We start from the raw sequence: 21,077 nt of genomic DNA, 5'->3' as shown, positions 1-21,077 counted from the left end.
TTTTAGTCGTGTAGCTGGTGATAGGGAATAAACCCGATTTATTGTTCAAAATATTTTCGGCCGTTTTATTTTATTTTCTTATTTTTGCGGGCGCTCACCAGCTGAGATCCGTGTCTCCAGGTTGAGAGCCACCCCGGCGCTCCCTCCCCCGGAGAGTGAACTAGTCGGCTCAAGGTTTGGCACCCAGGTAAGCCGCCACCAACGTTATCGGCGAGATTCCGGACCGTTAGTCCCACCGGAATGCCGTCGCATGATGATGAACACGTAATTTTACTGTACACGATAATACTCCTAATATTTATCTCAAGCAGAGAGGATATACTTATAACCAATGTTACGTAAAAATAGGGACCTGTTTTTGAAGAACAAGAAATTCTAAAGTAGTTGGAATGAAGTTAATGAAGACATTAAGTTTTCTTCTGCATAACATAAGATATTTAACTGTTTTTCCTTAGTTAAAACAAATGTAATTTGTTCTATTTCTTTAGTGGTGTTTATCTTTGACGCAGTGAGTATTGTTTACTTTTTTGCAATATTTTTTAATCTTACACTAAATTAAAATAAGATTTTATCTACGACTGTTTAACACCCAGCATGTCGACGCGGACAGTTTTCTGGTTTGTTCTTAACTTACCATTTTCAATCAAAAATCAACAACAAAACGGACGAAATGAAGTTCGCCGGTAAATTACGGCAATGTTTGCACGGGGGATTTTAGCTCGAGTTTGTCTCGTAAGGCTGGTGGAAGATACGGTCAATTATGTAACAGGTTTTGCAGCGGGAGATTGAGTGTTTGTTGTGGCTCGTGAAAATCATAACATCACAAAAACCTAGAAACTGAGAAGTTGTATCACCCAGATAATAACCATCGATCCAGTAACCGTGATCTATGATTTGGACTCCCGACATAGACTTTGGTTTTGTTCATATTTAAATTTGCCGCTATACAATCCCAACAACTTATGTAGATATTTGCATCCGATGACTGTAGTTCACATTTTTTTTTGCTTGTTTTGTGTTGTTCAAATATTTGCATTGACTGTGCCATAAATAAACATACCCACAACGTTTTGTTCTATTTTTGTTAATAATCACACTTCAACTTGTGGCAGTGCAGTGAAATTATAGTGACTCAACATGGTCTCGTTTATGAGGATTTTGTCTAGCATATTGACTTTAGTTACATTAACTTTTGAAAAAATAGATACGCAAGAAAATTTGTTGTGTGAGTACTCAACCATTACCAGAGCGCGATTCAGGCTTCAACCTGTTTTTCCCTGCCACTTGGAGCACTACCCTTCATGACGTTTTGGGACAGCTACAATTCCATCTGACTAGGTTACCCGGAAAACGCTTTTGTACTCGTAGTACCTAGCAAATTCACGTTGTTATAAACATCTCAGTTCAGACAGTTGAGTTTTCATTTTCGGGTAAACTACGGAGAGACATGTCCTTCACTGTTATAATAATAATAATAATAATAATAATTTTATTGTCCAACAGGTTACCCTAATGACAGGACAAATCTAAATAATTACTTACATGAATAACCAACACAAAAATTATAACAATAACAAAAACATAATTCCAAGTATAAACTAATTTGAATAAAATATATCAGTTACATATCTATCTGCACATCGACACATTGTAGTAATTGGCGAACGACGAAGGATATTAGTTCGGGCGGTGGAGACATGAAAGGTGTTAACATATCTCGATGCTGGCCGAGGGACATTAAATCTAATCTGTGATAATAAATATGGGCAATCAATTTTGTTATGAATAAGCTTACACAAGAAGTTAGCCGCATGTAGATCCCTTCGAATCATCAAAGAGGACATCTTGTGTCGTTGGAGAAGACTTTCCATCTCAATACCTCTGGCCGGATAATTACCATCAATTTTGAACGAAAGGAATTTCAAAAATTTCCTGTGCACTTTATCAAGAAGCATGTGCTGACACATATATATGGGATACCATATTAGTGAGGCATACTCTAATTTCGAAAGAACATATGCAAAGAAAAAGGATTTAATTACGTCAATGTTGTTGAAAAATTTTGAAGTTCTCATGACAAACCCCAAAGATTTATTTGCAGCACTGCAAATGTTGGTAACATGAATATCAAAAGTCAAGCAGCTATCGAAAGTAACTCCTAGATCTTTGATCGATGTTTTTCGTTCTAACGGTGTACCTTCTATTGAATAAGAAAAATCAACGATATTAAGTTTTCGACAATATGAAATGTAGCAACATTTACTAATATTAATAATAAGTCTATTTTGATTGCATCATTCCACGATTTTCATAAGTTCACGTTGTAAAAGCTCAGCATCATAAAGACTTGAGATTTTAGAATAAATTTTAAGATCATCAGCATAAGCTAAAATACTGCAGTTTAAAGATTCCAAAAGGTCATTGATAAATAGACTGAAGAGGAGAGGCCCAAGGTTAGAGCCTTGTGGGACTCCAGACCTTGACAAAAAACGAAAAGAGGTAAAACCATTGTAAAATACATAGTTGTTACGGTTTATTAAGTAAGACTCCATCAGTTTGAGAAGGGGATAGTTAAATCCAAAGTTATTAAGTTTGCCTAACAGAATGTCGTGAGGAAGAACATCGAAAGCTCGGGAAAAGTCAGTATATATTACGTCTATTTGTTCTCGTTTATCAAGTGCAACACTTAGATCTTGAACAAGCACTGCAAGGTTTGTAGATGTAGATCTACCAGTTCTGAATCCATGCTGTCCTAAACTGATATGCGAACGAGTATTATTGTACAACTATATAATGCCTGTTCAAAAACTTTGGCAAAATTGCTTAGAATGGAAATAGGACGATACTTCGCTAGTAAAGATGGATCACCCTTTTTAAAAGTAGGACTGATTCTTGCAATTTTCGAAAGGTCCGGGAATGTACTTGTTTTAAGTGCCTGGTTAATTATGATAGACAAAGGTTGGACAAGTGCATATCTACAATCACGTATCAAAAAATTAGAGACTAAGTCATCACCACATGTTTGCTTGTTGGATAAATTTGACATGATCAGAATTAAATCCTCTATGCTGACGGAAGACATTGAGAAAGAATTTGAAGAAATAGAAGTAGACTCTATGTGCGTAGAGTTGTTAACAGTAAATACATTGGCAAAGGTAGTAGCAAATGCATCCTCAATATCCTGAGGTTCCGAAAATATATTTCCATTATTGTCTCTTAACTGACCCGGTATTCTAGAAGTGCCATTTTTCAAATGTAGAAAGCTCCATAAAGATGAAGGATCAGATTTGATTTTGCTCTGGACATGATTTAGATACAGTTGGTAGGCATTATCCATTTGTTTTTTAACAATAGCTCTTAATCGTTTGAATTCGATATAGAATTTAGAATTCTTAAATTTAAACCATTTACGCCTGTAACAGTGTTTTTATATTCTGCTTAATCTCAGAAGTAATCCAGGGTGGAAATTTCGAAGAGCTAGAAGTTATACGTGGAACAGAGTAATGAGTTATGAGTAATAGTCACGTTTGCTGAATGTTGGAAATACACACAAACTTTATTTACCTTGTGTGGTAGTTCTCCCTATTTCGGAGATACAAGGTACTCTTCCACTATGGCGTCTTCTCGAAGTTTACTCTATTTACTCGACTGGAACTTCATACTAAATGTAGATTCTCTCCTTCAAATGACATTTCAAAGAGAATAAACTGGAGGAAGTGCGAGCTCTCTAAGCAGTGTAAAATTTCCGTTACCTACTACTCTCAAAGTCCCAAATACTTTGTACTGTAATTTTCAAACTAACCGCACAGAAAATTCTTAAGTCATTACGAATTCACTGCTTCAACATTTTTTCACGTCTTCTGTAAAGCTGTAACACAATTTGGGATGTTCTTCTATTTTTCAGATGCTGCTCGCGATATCCGTTTCTTTGAAGGAGACCTGATTGATATTAAAGAAAATAATATCATAGTTATAACATGTAATTGTCCGACCTTGAACTTTCATCTGATACTCAAAACTAAATATGTTAAACGCTACACCTTCACAAGCAAAACTCATACATGTTATACATACGAAATTGCGTCCACTTCCGAAAAAATGCAGCTAGTCCACAATGGGGAAGTAGTGGCAACAGCAGAGGATGGTTTGGAGACAATGGTCCTTAAATGTTCTTCAAAATATGCTTCCTGGAAAATTTTGAAGAGTAAGTCTGTATAATATTTACACCGTCCATACATTAAAAGAAAATGCAATCGCTTTTGTGGTTCGTTCGCATTGATTTTTTTCGGTTAATTTTCAATTTTAACAACAAAATTTGCGTTGAATTAATTTGTTATGGTAGATATTTTAACATAACACACATAATGCAACTACTGTCAACTGTGTGAAAGTAAAACTTATGTGCACGACTCCTCATAAGTGCATTTTCGATGCTCGTATTATTAAGACACTACAAATTCTAACGGAAATCTATTAATCTACTCATTTATATTTAAATACAAACATTTTAAACTATTTAGCCTGCTGGAACGGCGCCGAGTCACATCCTTGTCGTATCGATTGCCCTCATCAACACTGCGAGGAGTACGATAGCCAACTTGACGTTCATACAAGTATAGTATAACAAACAAATTTTACGTTAACCATATTCATTATATACAAACATATAACGAAAATATTGTAAACATTCTAATTAAAAAAAAGTAGGGTTTTTGTTGATTACTAACAACACCATCCTCACCAGTGCACAAGAACATTCCTATGAATAAAAGTATGTTAGGTATCATTTGATGCTATTAGTATACTGGCTATGGGTGGTGTGACGAGCCATCACTAAATTCGTTCACAAGAAAATTGTAACAAAAAGACGAATAACAAATCCCCAAAACATAACAAAATTCGAAAATTTGCAAATCATAATTACTTAACACGCATGTCCTAATCTGCATATAGTACCATTCAAATAGATAATCAAACTCAACCACTAATCCCCGAACGCAGGAACAAAATTCGCATATTCGCAAATTGCAAATATCATCGCACTTGTCAGACACTGCAAACAACATGTACAGAACCGTACACCATAAAAATCGCCATTCGCAATTACTTTCATCCGAAATTGTATCCAAACTAAAGCAGCTGCAAACGAAACGCAGACGAATAAAAAACATCAAAAAACGCCGCCTTCACAAACAGATGCAACAGGCTGACAAAATGTGGCGATGACGACATGGGAACCATGGCGCAAGTTGAGGAAAACTCGATGATATACGACACAGTACTCGCATAAAAACGTCAGAAAAGAAACCACAATTAAACGAAATTAAACCCTATAAAACAGCGAAATAAAACCTAAAGTCGCGTCCCGAGTAATACATAAATCACGAAGAAATATGGCTTACTAACGTCGCGGGAGACAAGATTAATGGGTAAAAGTCCCTATAAAAGCAGTCGCGCTGGAAGTGATATTCATTCAAGTCCCGAGTTGCAGTCGAAGACTATGCCCATTTTCGTACCGAGTTTTTTTGCTATTTTTGCTGAATTTTGAACAAACTTCGGTCGTACATATGAAGCGTTTAATTTATGCGTTTTAATCGAAAGGTCTTCGATACCTTTGGTGCGAACAGAAGATAGCGCCAGGGCGAAAGGAATTTGGCACTTTTGGCCTTTCGTCGAGGAGGATTCTTTGATAATTTACCGATCGTTTTTTTTGTGATAATTAATCCAATGTTTCCTTAATTTGCGTTTCCGAATTGAAACCATTTTCTCACCGTGCTTTAGCGCATTTATGGTACTAATTTCTCAACGTTTAGCTGTACTTAAAGACTGTGACTATTCATATTTTCGTTTATTTGACTGTCCCTTAACCGCTAATTTTCTCGTGAACAAGTGTTCGCGCTCGGCGTATTTAGTTACTCAAAGAAAGGAAAAGGAATTTACCTCTTTCTTTACATGTTTAAATTCACAAGATAGCGTAGATTTAAGTTTTAGTTGCTTTCCTTATTCTCAGTGGAAAATTTCTTTGAATTCCACTGAATTATTAGTTTAATTGTTTTTAACTGTAGTACTTATCTAGCGGATAACTGCCCAAAAACAATTTATTGAATACTTAAGTGGTTCACTCGAATTCGCGTTAGCAGTTTTCGAAGTTTATTTATCACGCACGTAACATTAATATTGTTTAGCAGGTATCGCAAAGAATTAGGGATTAACTAAATTAATTTCCAGTTTTAATTGCATGATGATTTTTAGGATTAAATTTAGTTAGAGTCGTGCGTTATGTTCATAGATTGTCAGGTTTTAACAATGGAATACAATTGCGCAACGCTTTAAATATAGTCTTGATTGTTTTTAGTTATGTAAGTTTGTCCTCATGTTTTATTTTGCCATTCTCCACTTACATATTTACTCTTTATCCTGTTAATATGCTTGTAATTTTTTCTTTCAATATATGTATTAAAATGTTTAATTATTACCTCTTCCCCCACATGCAGTTTAGCTCCTCCATTTCCAAGGAAATGGGCCTACACCCAAATGAATAATTTTGTTAGTGTCCAAATGCTCCGCGGTTAAAAACTATTTAGGCACGACAGTGAATTGTTAAAGGGAGGTAAGTTCCAATAGAACTTATTTAGGACTACAATTCACAATTATGGTGAAACATAACTAAAAGATGTTCCAAATAAAACGGCCACGGCACTTGGGCACCACTTCCAAACTCAAGGCTTCAACAAGGAATCCTCTTTTCCTGGTTTCCGGCCCGCGAAAATTCGCTTCGTTACAATGGAGCACATTTTTCTCTTTCAGATCCCTGCACTGACCATCAGAGGGGGACCGTAATATTAAAGCCCATGATGGGGGGCAACCTCCTAAGTCACAGCACCTCTGTGACCGCTCAGAAGTCAGGACAAGGTGAAGAAGACAAAGTTCTGGTAGCTGAGTAGAAGATGGAGGGGTTTTAGGGTGGTAAGTAATTTATTGCAATGCCCCAGTATCTCGTGCCGAGAACAAACACGGTCGTCTGCCCAAGGCATTTCCACTCTCAGACAAAAAAGAAAGACCCACTCTCGTTACACGTCTACCCCTTAGATAGTAAAACAAAAATATTTTAAAATTTCGTCCGAATTGCGCACATGAGATCACACAAAGTTACAACACATTGACTGATAAAGGAGCATCCAGATTTATATGCCGCAGTTGACAACTTAGCTCTTAACAGTATGGAGCGTGTAGCGTCTCAGTTCTACAAAATGGGAGTCATTTTTCTACTTTTTCCAACCGGGTTGACTCCAGTTACGTTAACCTCTGAAAAAACAGTCTTGCAAGAAAATTTGTTGGGTGAGTACTCCATTTATTTTTAGAGCGTGATTCAGGCTCCATACTGTTTTTACGCGCTTGCCACTGTTGACGTCCTTCACAATGACGTTTTGAGACGGCTACTGTCCTACTTCTCATTCTTCTCTGTTTAATCTTTTATCTTTTCTTTCTTGTCCTACCGTCGGATGCGGCTGCCTTGCCTTTGAGTGTCTTGTCGTCCTCTCTTGTTTTGTCCCGTTTCCTTTTTTCTCTTCGATGACTCACTTCTTCTGTTCCATCTTTACTGAGTTACCCCGAAAAACCCGATTGTATCTGATAAATTCACGATGGTTCAAACATATCACTTCAAACAGTTATCCCCTTAATTTTTTTTTCGAGTGCAACCAAATGGTGTTTATTATATTTACATGTTTATATATAACAAGTTAATATTTACACTTAGTCCCTCAACATTATAGCAATTAAATTTTCCTACTACAGCAGTTGATAATGAAACGGTTTTCTAGATTATCTCCATGCTGATTATTTTATCTTAATTTTTTTTTTATAAATAGTAAATAATGTGTAGATGGGAATGATTGCGCCAAAATTACGACAAATTAATTCTACCAGTCAAATTATTTTCAACTTTTGCTAAAAGTGCTTTCGAATTCCAAAAAAACCGATATGCTTTTAACTTTGGGAAAGTGTGATGGAAATTTCGATACTGCCGTTCGTCTACATGCCAATTTCTTCTAACCAAGCATTCAGAAGGCTCGAAGAAACTAATAAGAGAAGTTGAATAATTTAAAAAACTAAAATTAGATGTCCTTCAGTAACGTTAGAAAATGAAGCTGACATGATTGAAATTATAGAAGAAAATCGTCACGTGAGTCAACGGCAGATCACAAGACAAATGCTGATTAGTCAGAGTTCGGTTTTTAATATCCCACCACTTTCATTAATAATATTTTGAAATTAAAAAAAATAGCTTTGATTATAATAACATTTACGTTAGACGCTTTTTCAGTGTAAGTACGTAGTAGGTAACTAAATTTAGTGAATCTACCAGTTACGGTCAATTATTTTTTAAATCTAGTTGACTGCTGGAATTTAAGGCGTACAACCACTTACATTTTTAGAACAAGCTCTACCAAAGATGACAGTAGTAAGTCGAGGGTGTGGGTAAAACGTTGCTGGGACAGACGTCGTCCTAAGTCGTCCTCGTGATTGTCCGCGTTGTTGTTGTCGTCGTCCAGGTGAAAATCATCATTACTTCGGGCACGATCTTCCTAGCTGCGATGCTGTCGTCCTTTGTGGCACTCCGGGCGCTTCCAGTATTCGTCCATGGTGTTATTCCCTCATCCCGGAAAACGGGACTGTACTCATAGTACCTAGCACACTCCTTTAAACATCCCAATTCAGACAGTTGAGTTTTCATGCTAGGGTAGAATACGGAGAGATGCCACCCACTTTTTGTATTTATACAGTGTTATGAGCACTATAGTCACGTTTTTTGAATGTCGTAAATAGGTACACGTGGCATTTTCCCGAATGTTCTTCTATTTTTTAGATCATGCCCGTGATATCCGTTTCTTTAAAGGAGAGCTAATTAATATTGAAGAAAATAATATCATAGTTATAATATGTAATTGTCCGACCTTAAACTTTCATCTGATACTCAAAAATGGATATGTTAAACGCTACACCTTCAAAAGCACAACTCGTGCATGTTATACATACCAAATTGCGTCCACTTCTGAAGAAATGCAGGTGGTCCACAGTGGGGAAGTAGTGGCAACGGCAGAGGATGGTTTGGAGACAATAGTCCTTAAATGTTCTTCAAAATATGCTTCCTGGAAAATTTTAAAGAGTAAGTCTGTATAATATTTACACCGTTTATACATTTGCGTTGAATTAATACAGGGTCATTATAAAATATTGTAGTCAACTCGCCTATGAAAAACAATTGAAATTTTTCTCGTGCCGCTAATCACCAAAATGATTTCAACTCTTTTGAAATGTCACGAACGTCGAAACAAATCTATCAAATGTGTCAAAAATTGAAATGCCAGGTTTGCGGTTTAATTTCCTTTTAAATAGACACGAAAATACGCCAGGCCAGAGCATTAAGGGTTGCAGTGTTATCGAGCATTTGTGAACGCCACTGCAATACATTTCAGCTTCAAAAATTGTAAATTGTCAGAAAAACGTTTAAGGGCTTTGTCAAGAATTACACCTTGGAAAGTCGATTGCAGTTGAACAGAATAAATCATCTGGTCTGTTTTGCAAAGAAGCAATAATTTTTCAAATAATGAAATCCAAAAAGTGAGGTTAAATTTGCCGAAACCAATGAACACGGTAATTAATTAAAAAAATACATTTTTATAGGTACCCTGAAGGTAAAAATTGTGAAAAATCACGTAATGGGCAATGGCAGAGCAAGTCTTATTACAGTTAACGAACACTACCACTGTTTTAAAATGACAATGAGTAATGAGTTTTTGCAGTAAATAATTTTGCCAAAGTTGTGATCCCGCGAAAGTTCTGTTTGGAAATTGTAAGGAATCGCCAAAACATTGTGAAGACGTGATTTGTGACCAGTGCTTTTCTCTTGAAAAAACACAACTGAAAGCCTTGATGTTCATCCCCACAATAGGTGAAAACTGCTATGTCCAAACATTATCTTCAGCTTTGCAGTTTCTAGATATCTGAAACATGCCAGATCTGCATAACAGGAACGTCAAAGAAGTTCTACCCAAAACACGTCCACATGGCCATCCTAATATCAAGATTTTTCTAAATTTCTATAATAAAAAAGATGAAAAAAACAATAAAATTTTAGAAGCATAGTGTTAAACAGTTCTGTAGATGATTACGAGACCTCTTGAAACAACAGAATGTTTAATAAAGATTTTTAAACCTTCCAAATAGTAAAGTTACAATTATTACTAAACAGTAAGTTGAAGTAAGTTTTAAATTAAGAGAATGCAACTAACACAGAAAGAAAAATGAAAGTTACTGAAAATAAAAAACTTTATTGCAGTACCTACATACACTTTTTACATCCAATTTTGTTTATTGATCACATTCATTTACTTGAAAAAGTATCGGGCCTATGAATTGTCGTCTGGAAAAAGCTAACCACACACCAACCTTCACTGCGTGTAATGGTGTTTCTTCAAAAACGTGAGTATTTTCTATACACCAAATTCTGAAGTTCTGTGAGTTGACATAGCCTGACAGATGAAACCAGGCTTCATGAGAAAAAAATGACAAATTGAGAATCGTGTTATCGTCCATATTAGCTTGAAACCAACAACAATATCCAACGCGGCGAGGAAAATCAGCTCCTCAATAAACGAAATCTTGTATGGATGCATATGTAACTTCTCTTTTACAATTTTCTGGCACGTGCTGTATGGTACTCCGGACTGTACAGAGTTTTGACAAAGCTTTATTCAGACTTTGTTCCATTCTCATCTTTAAATCTTCAACAACGTCTTCACTAACTTGAAGTCTCCCCGTCGGTTTTCACTTAGAAACGCTACCAGTGTCGTTAAATCTGGCCATAATTCGCCGTATAGCGTCTTCAAAGATTCTTCCTCAATGACAACAGGACATTTCACCAGATACTCGTTTTTAGATACCTCCACAGAGTACACTCCATCCCCATCCTCATTTAACACCCCATTACGGTAATAGGGCATGATGATTGCTCCAAAGAACTAAAAAAGTGATTTGTAACACTGACCATAGTTATTCCTCTGTGTCCATTATTGAGTGAGATTATTCCACAATGATCTGTAGTTTTGATAAAAACTGTTTTTTGAGACACTTATTAAAGTTCGAACAAAGGGGAAGACAGCAAAAATGAATACAAGACAGGTCAATTAACGCACAAAGTGTGGGAAAACGTACCAGTAATCAGTACAAACAGAATAGTACAAACGAAAAAATCATTGACATCTGACAGAACTTGATGAAGCGTTGAAACAGTGCAGCCGCTAATGTCATACTAATGTGGCGTTAAAAATAAAAACTCCAATATTAGTGTAATCCTTTCCACAAAACCGAAAAAGGCGACACAAAATGTCACCAAAGTCATGGCCTTCCTTGACTACAATATTTTATAATGACCCTGTATGTTATAGTACAGATATTTTAACATGACGCACATAATACTACTTACTGACAAATGCGTGAAAATAAAAATTATGTGCGTGATTATTAAAACACTAGAATTTCTAATGGAAATCTATCAATCTACTCATTTAAACTTAAATACTGAAAACATTTTAAAATTTGCAGCCTGCTGGAATGGCGCCGATTCACATCCTTGTCGTATCAATTGCCCTCATCGACACTGTGACGAATACGACAGTCAACTTAACGTTGAAGCAGGTATATTACATACAATCAAGTTTTATATTAACCATATTCATTATATACAAATATATAATGAAAATATTGCAAACTTACTAATAAAATAAAAGTAGCGTTTTTATTGATTCACAGGCCGGCATGAATTTGGGGTTTGAATTCTTGTTAGTATTTTGTGATAAGGATCACATACAATTAATATATCTGTACTTATTTTTTTTCCATCACGTATAGTTCAATTACAAAAAAATATGCTTACATTTTAAGAAAAATTAGCAGTACCGCACAACATTTTATTTTACTATTACTTAACTTTTATTTATTGGAATAATGTTAACGTATAAAAGCATCCTAGTGAGTTGCGAAACTAAAACCATAAATTCCCCTGGAAATGGTCTCTATTTTGCCTCAATTTTGGACATTTAAATCAAATCATTCAATGAAGACGTAAAATGGCTTCAACTTCATTTCGTTTTCATTGTGTTAATGAACCTGATAGTTTTTGTTATATTTGTGGTTGTTATGTTATTAAAAAACTTCGAAGAAACATTACTGAATTTGTTAAAAACGCATATCGCATTTATTTTGGATTCGACATTGGAAATCAAGACAAAAATTGGGTTCCACATAAAGTTTGTCATACTTGTGTTGAACAATTACGGAAATGGTCCAAAGGTCAAAAAAAATCTCTAAATTTTAGAATGCCCATGATATGGCTTGAGCCGGTGAGTAACTTAGAGTGTTATTTTTGTACCACCAGTGTAAATGGGTGGTACAAAAATAGCACATTACATACTCTACTGTGTCATCAGCAATTAAACCAATACCCAATGATTCAGATCTGCTAATTCCTGAACCTTTTAATGTTATGGAATCCCCTGACTCAGACATAGAAATGCAATATGGCCATGAGGAGGTATATGATAGTGAAAGTTCTAACGATTCAGTTCCCCACAAATTTGAGCAGGCGGAGCTTAATGATTTAACCAGGGATCTAAATTTGTCAAAAGGGGCTACGCAATTGTTGGGTTCACGACTGAATTCTAAAAATCTTCTAAGTTCCGATACAACATTTGCATGGTACAGGCACAGAGAAAAAGAGTACACCATTTATTTTTTGGAAGATGAATCTTTGGTCTATTGTGTGGACATTCCAGGCTTGATAACACACCTAGGTGCTGAACACTATGATCCAAACGATTGACGTCTTTTCATTGACTCAAATAAAATAAGTTTAAAGGCTGTATTATTACATAACGGAAATAAGTTTTCTTCAGTTCCTGTAGCACATTCTGTGCACATGAAAGAAACCTACGAAAATCTAAGAATTATGTTAGATAAAATTAAATATTTCGATCATCAGTGGAAAATTTGTGGCCATCTCAAGATCTCTGGAATGCTGCTACGTTCACTACGGACAAATAAAATTTTTTATCACTTCAATTTGTGATCTTGGTTATTTTATTAATCCTTTTGGATAGTACTTGCTTTTAATAGATTGAAGATAAAATGTCGCACTTCAAGTTGGCTTAGGAAAATCTGTCACTGCGTTTTAAGAATTTGCAACTTTCTTGATGCAGTAGTAAGCTTCGCTCCGCTTGAATTACTGGTTGTCTGCCTATCAGAAAGCGAAAAGACTGAAAACATTTAAAAAAGTTGGATTGTGACATTTGTGACAGGCGACGACGAGGCAGCAAAAAAATTTAAAGACAACTTGATTACTTTGTATTATTATTTTTAACTTGTGTTGCCTATTTCAATTGTACTCTCATTATTCGAACGATCTGCGATTTTGACGAAAGCGTCGTCCCATCTGCCTCTTATCTGATTAATTTGTTATCATACATTAAGAAAATTCATTTGCCGTTCACCATCCACAGTGAAACAACATGTCATTTTTTGCCGTACTTTTGGTAACCATCTTAGCTTTACTTACGTTAACCCGTCAAGAAACTCGTTCACCAGAAAATTTGCAGGGTGAGTAATAAATTATAAGAAAAAAACTGACCTATTTTTTTTATCGGCGACGTAAATTTGTTGAAGTTTTAATTTAATCGAAACAAGTTAGAACGCGTCTCGTTGCCCTAGAATAAAATCGGTTAAGAGGAGGTTTTACCCACACGGAAAGTAGCCCGTGCAATGGGTTATGATTTTTCGAATCATTGATTTATTAATGGTTAAAAATAGTTGAAAATTTAATTGAGTGTTGTCAAAGGATGTGACATTTTGCCACCGTTCGAATTTTTTAAATCTGACAAATAACTGTTGCAATAAAAATTAACAAAATCACATAAAATTGGCTTAAAAGAAGCGGCAATTAAATGACGCCTTTCGAAGAATTCAAACGGGGGCAGCAAGATCAATATTTCGTAAGCGTGTATATAAAATTGCGACGTTGTAAATTACAAAATTTTGCTATGAAACGAAAAAACAGAACGCATGTTTTCGGACAAAATGCAAGCCGATTTCTAGTTGCCCTCACTCGGGTCAGGTGAGGAAAGACGCTAAGCGGGGGCTCACATCTACTCCCACTCTGAAACGCAAAGTACAGACACGACGAGATCGTATTTTGAAATACTTTTGTCATATTATAATCGGTGGAGTGTTACAAGTCGACAACGGCACCCGAACTAAGTTGAATCTTTCTGTGTACGCTGTGACTAAGATTCACTTCTCCCCTCGAAAATGTTTACGTCCCTCAGAATTCACTGATTTCACAGTTCGAGAAACGAATGAATGGCTTGAGTAAAACCTGCTCTTAAGGAGTTTAAATTTTCTTTTAGCTGAAAATGCAATAACTTACTGTGCATATAATTAAATATGGTCTGTATAACCGATTGGTAGATTTTATGCACATGCCTAGGTACATTTTAAAAATTTCTACTACATTATTTTAGATACAAGTTTACAGTTATTTATTTTAACATAAAATCATGGTGTCCGCATGGATTACCTACGTGCAACTTAGAAATTATTTCAGAACAGAAGATCCTTAATAAAATAAGGTGTTAACTGTAAAGCGGTTTGCAAATATAAATTTTTTTATCTAGATTAAACGTGTGTCCTCTCTTAACTTAAACATACTTAAGAACCTTCATTGTCTATAAATTATGGTATACGTCACTTTAAATTTTTAAATATTAAAAAGGTTAAAATTTTGAAAGCCGAGAAATCAATTTTCCACGTCTTTAGTTCCGGTCGTCGAGGTTTGGAACAGATAAGGTTAAGATTAAGTTATAGTCAAACTTAAGTTTAATATCCCATTGAAAATTGAAAAGGTGAAACTTATTCCGAAACATGTTATGAATCCGATTGTAAGTAAATAAATAAAGTGTACCTACTTAATACTTCGAGTACTGGAAAAATACTACATTAAATTATTATCAAGCCAAATTTTGTTCCCAAAGATTATTTATTAAAGTAAGTGATACGTCTTACAACTATTGAAGCCTTGATTAGGTTACCAGTATCTCTTTGATGTTAGTGGGGAATTATTTCACGGCTGCGCAATAAAAAATATATTTGGAGCAGGCCTTGAAATTATTATTTGCCGTTTATTTATAACAATGACTTCAGAAAATCCACACTTTTTCAATGAATCTCCCCCATATCCCCAGAAAGTCGGACTTTAGAATTATTGATCCAGTTTTTTCTAGTAAAGAGTAAATAAAATATAGAAAAACATAAATGCTGCAAGATATCGAAACGAAATTTTAACTCTACGTTTAAGTCAACTGGATGATGAGTTAGTTTACAGTTAGATTCAACAGGATGGTGCTGCTGCTCATAGAAATCGAGCAACAATAGATTTTTTAGTAGAATTTTATGACAATAGAATTATTAGTCGCAATACACCAACAACTGGCCGCATAGATCATCTCATCTTACTCCTTGCGAATTCTTTAACATTGACTTGCAAGAATTTCGGATTAGGATAACACACAAAATTAAGGGAAATTAGTCATCTCATGGCATTAAATTCCAAACATACATATTACCAACCCCTTCCTCCTACGGTTTTACGTCTATTGATATCATCATAATGCAAACTCTTATCTTAAAGCAAGTGGTGTGTGGCGTGTCAGTTGCAATTCTACATTGATTTATAGTTCTATGTATACACTAGGGTGATTCAAAAAAAAAATAATTTTTTTTTTTCGTGCAAAAAGGTTCAAAAGTTTGAGCTCTTAATATTAATATTAAGACCGTCCGCATCGCGTTTTTCTATTTCCCATAAGAATAACATGGGAAAATTTTTGTTTGCACCTTCTGATTTTTATTGCTAGCCCGTCGTGTGTCGTGAAAAAAATTCAATCACATATTTTTATAGAGAATTGAACGCTCTACAAAAAGTGTCTCCTATGATTTTGCGAGAAACCTGATAGTTGAAGAGTTATTTTAGGCTAAAGTTAAATTTATCCAAATTTTGACGTTTTTGATGCATTACAATAAATTTGATGGTGCAAAGGTGCAAACAAAAATTTTCCCATGTTATTCTTATGGGAAATAGAAAAACGCGATGCGGACGGTCTTAATATTAATATTAAGAGCTCAACTTTTAACTGGTATTTTTTTACGTTGAAAAGAAACTTTTGAACCTCTTTGACACGAAAAAAAAAATTATTTTTTTTTTTGAATCACCCTAGTATACACAGTTATAGTTGTACAACATGTCAATTACTTTTGTAAAGCTTTTGATAAGTTTGTTAAGTATGGTAACGTTAACCCATCAAAAAATAATTTCCCAAGGAAATTTGTTGGGTGAGTAGTCGATCATTAACGGCTTCAATTTGTTTTTCCTGCCATTTCTAAGGGCGAGCGGTTAGGTCATTCTTAATACCCTTCACGACGTGTTTAAGGGAGGCTACCGTCGAATTTCCAGCTTTTGTTTCTTGTTTCTCATTCTTCTCTGTTTAGTTTTTCATATTTCTTACCCCTGCATTTTTTTTCTTGCTCCGCCACTGTACGTCGGTGCGCAGTTGCCTCGTCGTCATCTCTAGTCTTCTTATCATATTTATTTTTTTTTTCGATTCGATGAGTCAGTTAATCAATTCCATTTTACCTAGATTACCCGGAAATCGTGATTGTAGTACTATACACAATGATTACTATTTATATTAAGCATAATTTGAATTAGTTGATTTAACACAATTTGGGGTGTTGATAGAGACAAATTTTGTTTGTTTGAAATACTACAAAAATTTAAAAAAACGTTGTTGTATTTTTTTAGGCGCTGTTCGAGATTTTCGTTCTTTTGAAGGAAACAAGCTTGATATTGAAGAAAATAACATCACAGTTATATCATGCAATTGTTCGAACTTGGATTTTCATCTAGTACTCAAAAATGGACACGTTAAACGCTACATATCCAGAAACAAAACTCATGGATGTTATACCTACGAAATTGTGTCCACCTCCGAAAAAATGCAGGTTGTCCACAATGAGGAAGTAGTGGCAACAGCAGAGGATGATTTGAAGAAAATGGTCTTGAAATGTACTTCAAAGTATGCTTCGTGGAAAATTTTAAAGAGTAAGTCTATACTTATTTACACTTTGTACTAAAAATGTTTTTTATCAAAATGATTCACCATTATTCCATATCAGCTATTTTAAGATCTCTCAATGTAAATAATTTCTACTGTTATGATAACACAACATGCAATGCAAAACTTACGAACAAAACTGTGAAAATCTCTGGCCTGTAAATTTTGCAAGACCTACGATCAGGTTCAGTCATGACGTGATCTAAGTAGGTATATCATTTCAAAATTATCGGACGAGTTAAAAACTTGTGTGGAGAATTTCATCTAACTTTTTTTCAGCTGAATTGAATATTACAATTCAGATTAGAACGTCTGTCTAGTCTAATCTGTTTGTAAATCTATCAATTTACTAATTCATATAACTACATACATTTTAAAATTTTTAGCTTGCTGGAACGCTTTGGAGTCGCATCCTTGTCGTATCGATTGCCCTTATCGACACTGTCGAGAATGCAAAGACAATAGTGGACTTGACGTTGCAGGTAGGTACAGTAAATCCAGACAAGTTTTATATACTTACATTTGAATACATACCTACTTTGTTCTTAATACATGCACATGATATGGCTTACAGTTACTTAACTACAATATAATTTTTACAGATCATAATACTCCAGCATCCTCTCCCGGGCACAAGAGTGTAATTAAAAATGAAACACACACACAAAACTCCTGTGACTCTCCTAATTTAAGTAAGCATTTTATCATCAGGTACTTTAACACCCACAACAATATATCGAGTATCCCAACGATCTGGTAGAGGAAACTCCAACATATTTCTAAGCAACCAACGCACAAGACACATATTTTCACAAATTTCGTGTTTTTCAACGAGAAAACTATTAAGTTCACATTTCAAAACCATACCATTTAAAAAAATACACAAATGGTTGGGTTTCCATCAAACTTTTTAGTTATATTGGCTTAAGATATAAATATATAAACATTGTTTAATTTTTTGTATGCAGATAACTAAAAATTTTAAATGTGGCGAAGTTAGAATTAAAACAAAATTTTGTTGAACATACTTTGTACACAGGATGTTACATTAACTAAGAGCATTAACATTTAAAAATAATTACATCAGTCAAAGTCAAAAAATCATAACACCCTGTATATAGGTAGGTAAATAAAATCATGTACAATGCAACTTGAATTCAAATCCAAGTTTTTTCTATTGCTATGAAGTCAAATGTTAAAATATTTATTTATCAATTGATTGTTGTTTTTTTTTTAGTACTCTACACTATGCTTATAATACTGGCTATATTGATGGCACTTGCAATGATCTACCTTTGCTGGAAGTACGTAAAATACAGAGTAGAGACTAGAGAGAAAAAGGAGGAGAAATATTTCACATCTTGTACGTCCCTATTGCGAGCATGAAAATTTATTCCAACAACTGAAAACTTCTTTGTCAAATATAAGGCTGCTTGTCAATCCGCCAGAAGAATTAGTGATAGGTACTTGATAAGATATGCATATAAGAGAGATATCTTGCAGATAAAACTAATCCTTGTTTTGTTTCACAATATTTCTGTAATCATAAGGACGACAATTTGTCAAAATATGTTTTTTCAAAATTTAACTCTAAATTGTAAATTTAATTTATTCACAAAAAAATGTGTTATTTGATCTAATTTTGTACGTAGCCATCTTCTGTAATTCATAGAGATATTGTTTTGTAGCTACTTATAAGTTTTTAAGATATTTTTTATTATGCAGGTGTATGTACCTTTTTTTCACATAGCCCTAAGTAAATATTTTAAGTAACAAAGGAGAAGCGGTAAATGAAATTTTGTCCAGTATTGAATTAGAAGAATTTACTAGAACTAGTAAACTTCGGTGTTTATATTACATTATTTCTTTTATAATAAATTTAGTTACATCTTAAAATTATTTATTTTACTGAAAATTCTGCACGTATTATACTTAGTAGTTTCTTAGTTTATGCGTAATTGCAGAAAAGTTTGCAATGGATATTTCCGAAAAAATATATGGATTAAATGATTGTTGAACCACCATTAAAAATTTTTTACTGCGGGTAGCGTTGCTTAACTAACATTAGCAGTGAGAGGACCATATCCATATTATTAATAAATGTGAATATTCATTCTATTGTAAAATAGCGCTCTTTATAGTAGATTATGTTTTTACACAACAGTCCAGATATGTTCAATATCACTGCGCATTAAATACGAGTTTTCTGCTTTCATGACATAGGTACCCTTTCATTTCGGATGAATTATTGGTTGCCTATTTACACTGGAAGAATTTTCTTTCGTTTACAACAAATTTAGTTACATTTTAAGATTATTTATTTGCTTAGTCTATGGTTAATTACAGAAAACTTTTTTCTTGCTTATTACTATGAATACTTATCTGCAAAAAAGAAAATGGTTCAAAATGCAGTCTAATCAGTACCTTGATTAATTCTTCTCATTTCCCGAGAATTACCTACAATTGAATACTTTTTATCAAAGCTACTTTTTGAAATACCTACCATAAATGAGGAAAGTGTGGTGGAAATAATTTCGTAATTTATTTAGAATGCATTCCCATAATTATAACAAAATAAAATTTTCATTTTATTATTTAGTGCATGGACAAAAATAAAGATGCCGCTGTAATTTAAATGGAAGGATTAAAATATGATATGCTCTCCGCCCGCTGCAATTTATGTTTGCCGAAACTACCAGAATTAAGCTGGAAACACGTGATGTGTAATATTTCGCTCATTGGTTGTTTTCAACTTGGGGGTCCAGGAATTTTGTCTCACTCTATGCCATGGCAATTTTTATGGTGTTTAGTCACTTTGGTCAGGTGGTGGTGGACCAATCACTGCACAGGATAGAAAGCAGGCAAGAGGATACGTTTCAGTATTCATGCGGACTAATCACACAGAAGAGGCGGAGTCTTTCAAAGGCACTGAGTTTAATTTTTAAAATTGATTTTGATGAAATTCAAGACCAGGGAAATTGTAAATGAGTTTTAAATTGTATAAAGTAACATAGTCCTAGACATTTAGTTTATGACTCCGAATTGAATTTTCACCGAAACGTCCAAATTAAAAACAAAAATCAAAATCTTGAAACAACATTTTGCAGTTTAATTTGGAATCTGCAAAACCGAATGCTCTGAAATTTTGCAGATGGTTTACAGTTATGATAAGCATGATACATTTTTAATTAAAATATATTTAGGGTAAATGTGTACAAGAGTGCGAATATGTATAAGAGTACGCACTGATAATTTCTGCTTATTAGTGCCATCTGGGTAAGATGAAGTTGTACCATTCAGAATTTAATGCTAAACCTGAGATAAAGGCGCAAAAGTGACCTGAATATAGTTTATAGTTTGGTCGTATACTGACGATTTTATGTTCACACGTTGTGTGGATGTAATTTTTACCGCTCATAGTTTTAGTTTTTTGTAAGGTACGTACCAGTTCTTTTATTTTACAGTAATAATTTTCATTAGCTGTAACTTTTAAGGTCTCGTTATACACTAACAGTTTTATACTTTCTATCCATCAAAAGCTTTTAACTTTGAAAACATTAAGACCCGATTTATAGAAAGCGAAGTTAAAGTTAATTCGCGATTAACTTTTAATTGAGGTCCGTTGCGAGGCAACGCGCATGTTTTGACCAATCACGGGCTCATATTCCACATTATAATTCTCTGTTAAACTAATCGAGGATTAAATATTTAACTCGCTGTTCTATAAACCGGCCCTAGGTTATGTAAAAATGTACAAGAGTGCGCAGCGAGGTATTGTATAAGAGTGCGCATTGCTTGCGATACGTAGTCTAATAGTCTTGTAGATACATATCATACGATAATGAATTATTTAAC

General features: G+C 34.4%; 2 protein-coding genes and 1 long non-coding RNA gene across 6 annotated transcripts in view; 2 read left to right on the top strand and 1 right to left on the bottom strand.

The window, feature by feature from the left end:
• The first annotated feature begins 1,137 nt into the window (after positions 1 to 1,137).
• LOC135138144 (uncharacterized) lies at positions 1,138 to 6,288 on the top strand. Its single transcript, XM_064068033.1, has 3 exons — positions 1,138 to 1,225; positions 3,905 to 4,204; positions 4,521 to 6,288. Exons 1-3 carry the CDS (start codon positions 1,138 to 1,140, stop codon positions 4,622 to 4,624), a joined length of 492 nt encoding a protein of 163 aa, XP_063924103.1. The 3' UTR covers positions 4,625 to 6,288.
• Positions 1,195 to 21,077, bottom strand: part of LOC135138145 (uncharacterized) — a 63,314-nt gene continuing 43,431 nt past the window's right edge. Inside the window, exons 5-7 of one of the 3 annotated variants that reach the window (XR_010281987.1) lie at positions 8,431 to 9,152; positions 1,796 to 4,187; positions 1,195 to 1,743 (exon numbers count right to left, since the gene is read on the bottom strand). This is a non-coding gene — a long non-coding RNA (uncharacterized LOC135138145). Of the gene's footprint in view, positions 4,188 to 8,430; positions 9,153 to 21,077 lie in introns of all 3 variants that reach the window. The other 2 variants (XR_010281988.1, XR_010281986.1) reach the window with 2 other exon arrangements.
• Positions 7,206 to 19,118, top strand: LOC135138132 (uncharacterized). 2 transcript variants are annotated; one of them, XM_064068010.1, is made up of 7 exons: positions 7,206 to 7,338; positions 8,870 to 9,169; positions 11,608 to 11,700; positions 16,910 to 17,209; positions 17,609 to 17,704; positions 17,825 to 17,914; positions 18,460 to 19,118. In XM_064068010.1, the coding sequence occupies exons 1-7, from the start codon at positions 7,221 to 7,223 to the stop codon at positions 18,606 to 18,608; spliced, it is 1,146 nt and encodes a 381-aa protein (XP_063924080.1). In that variant the 5' UTR covers positions 7,206 to 7,220; the 3' UTR covers positions 18,609 to 19,118. The 2 variants fall into 2 exon arrangements, with proteins under 2 accessions (XP_063924080.1, XP_063924081.1); XM_064068011.1 differs by lacking the exon at positions 8,870 to 9,169.

This window comes from Zophobas morio, unplaced genomic scaffold (assembly GCF_036711695.1).
Source record: "Zophobas morio isolate AGI-343-1 ecotype UQ-CSIRO unplaced genomic scaffold, CSIRO_AGI_Zmor_V1 ptg000030l, whole genome shotgun sequence".
Classification (NCBI taxonomy): domain Eukaryota; kingdom Metazoa; phylum Arthropoda; class Insecta; order Coleoptera; family Tenebrionidae; genus Zophobas; species Zophobas morio.
Note: the sequence above shows the minus strand (reverse complement) of the source record. Positions and strands in the feature narration are given on the sequence as shown.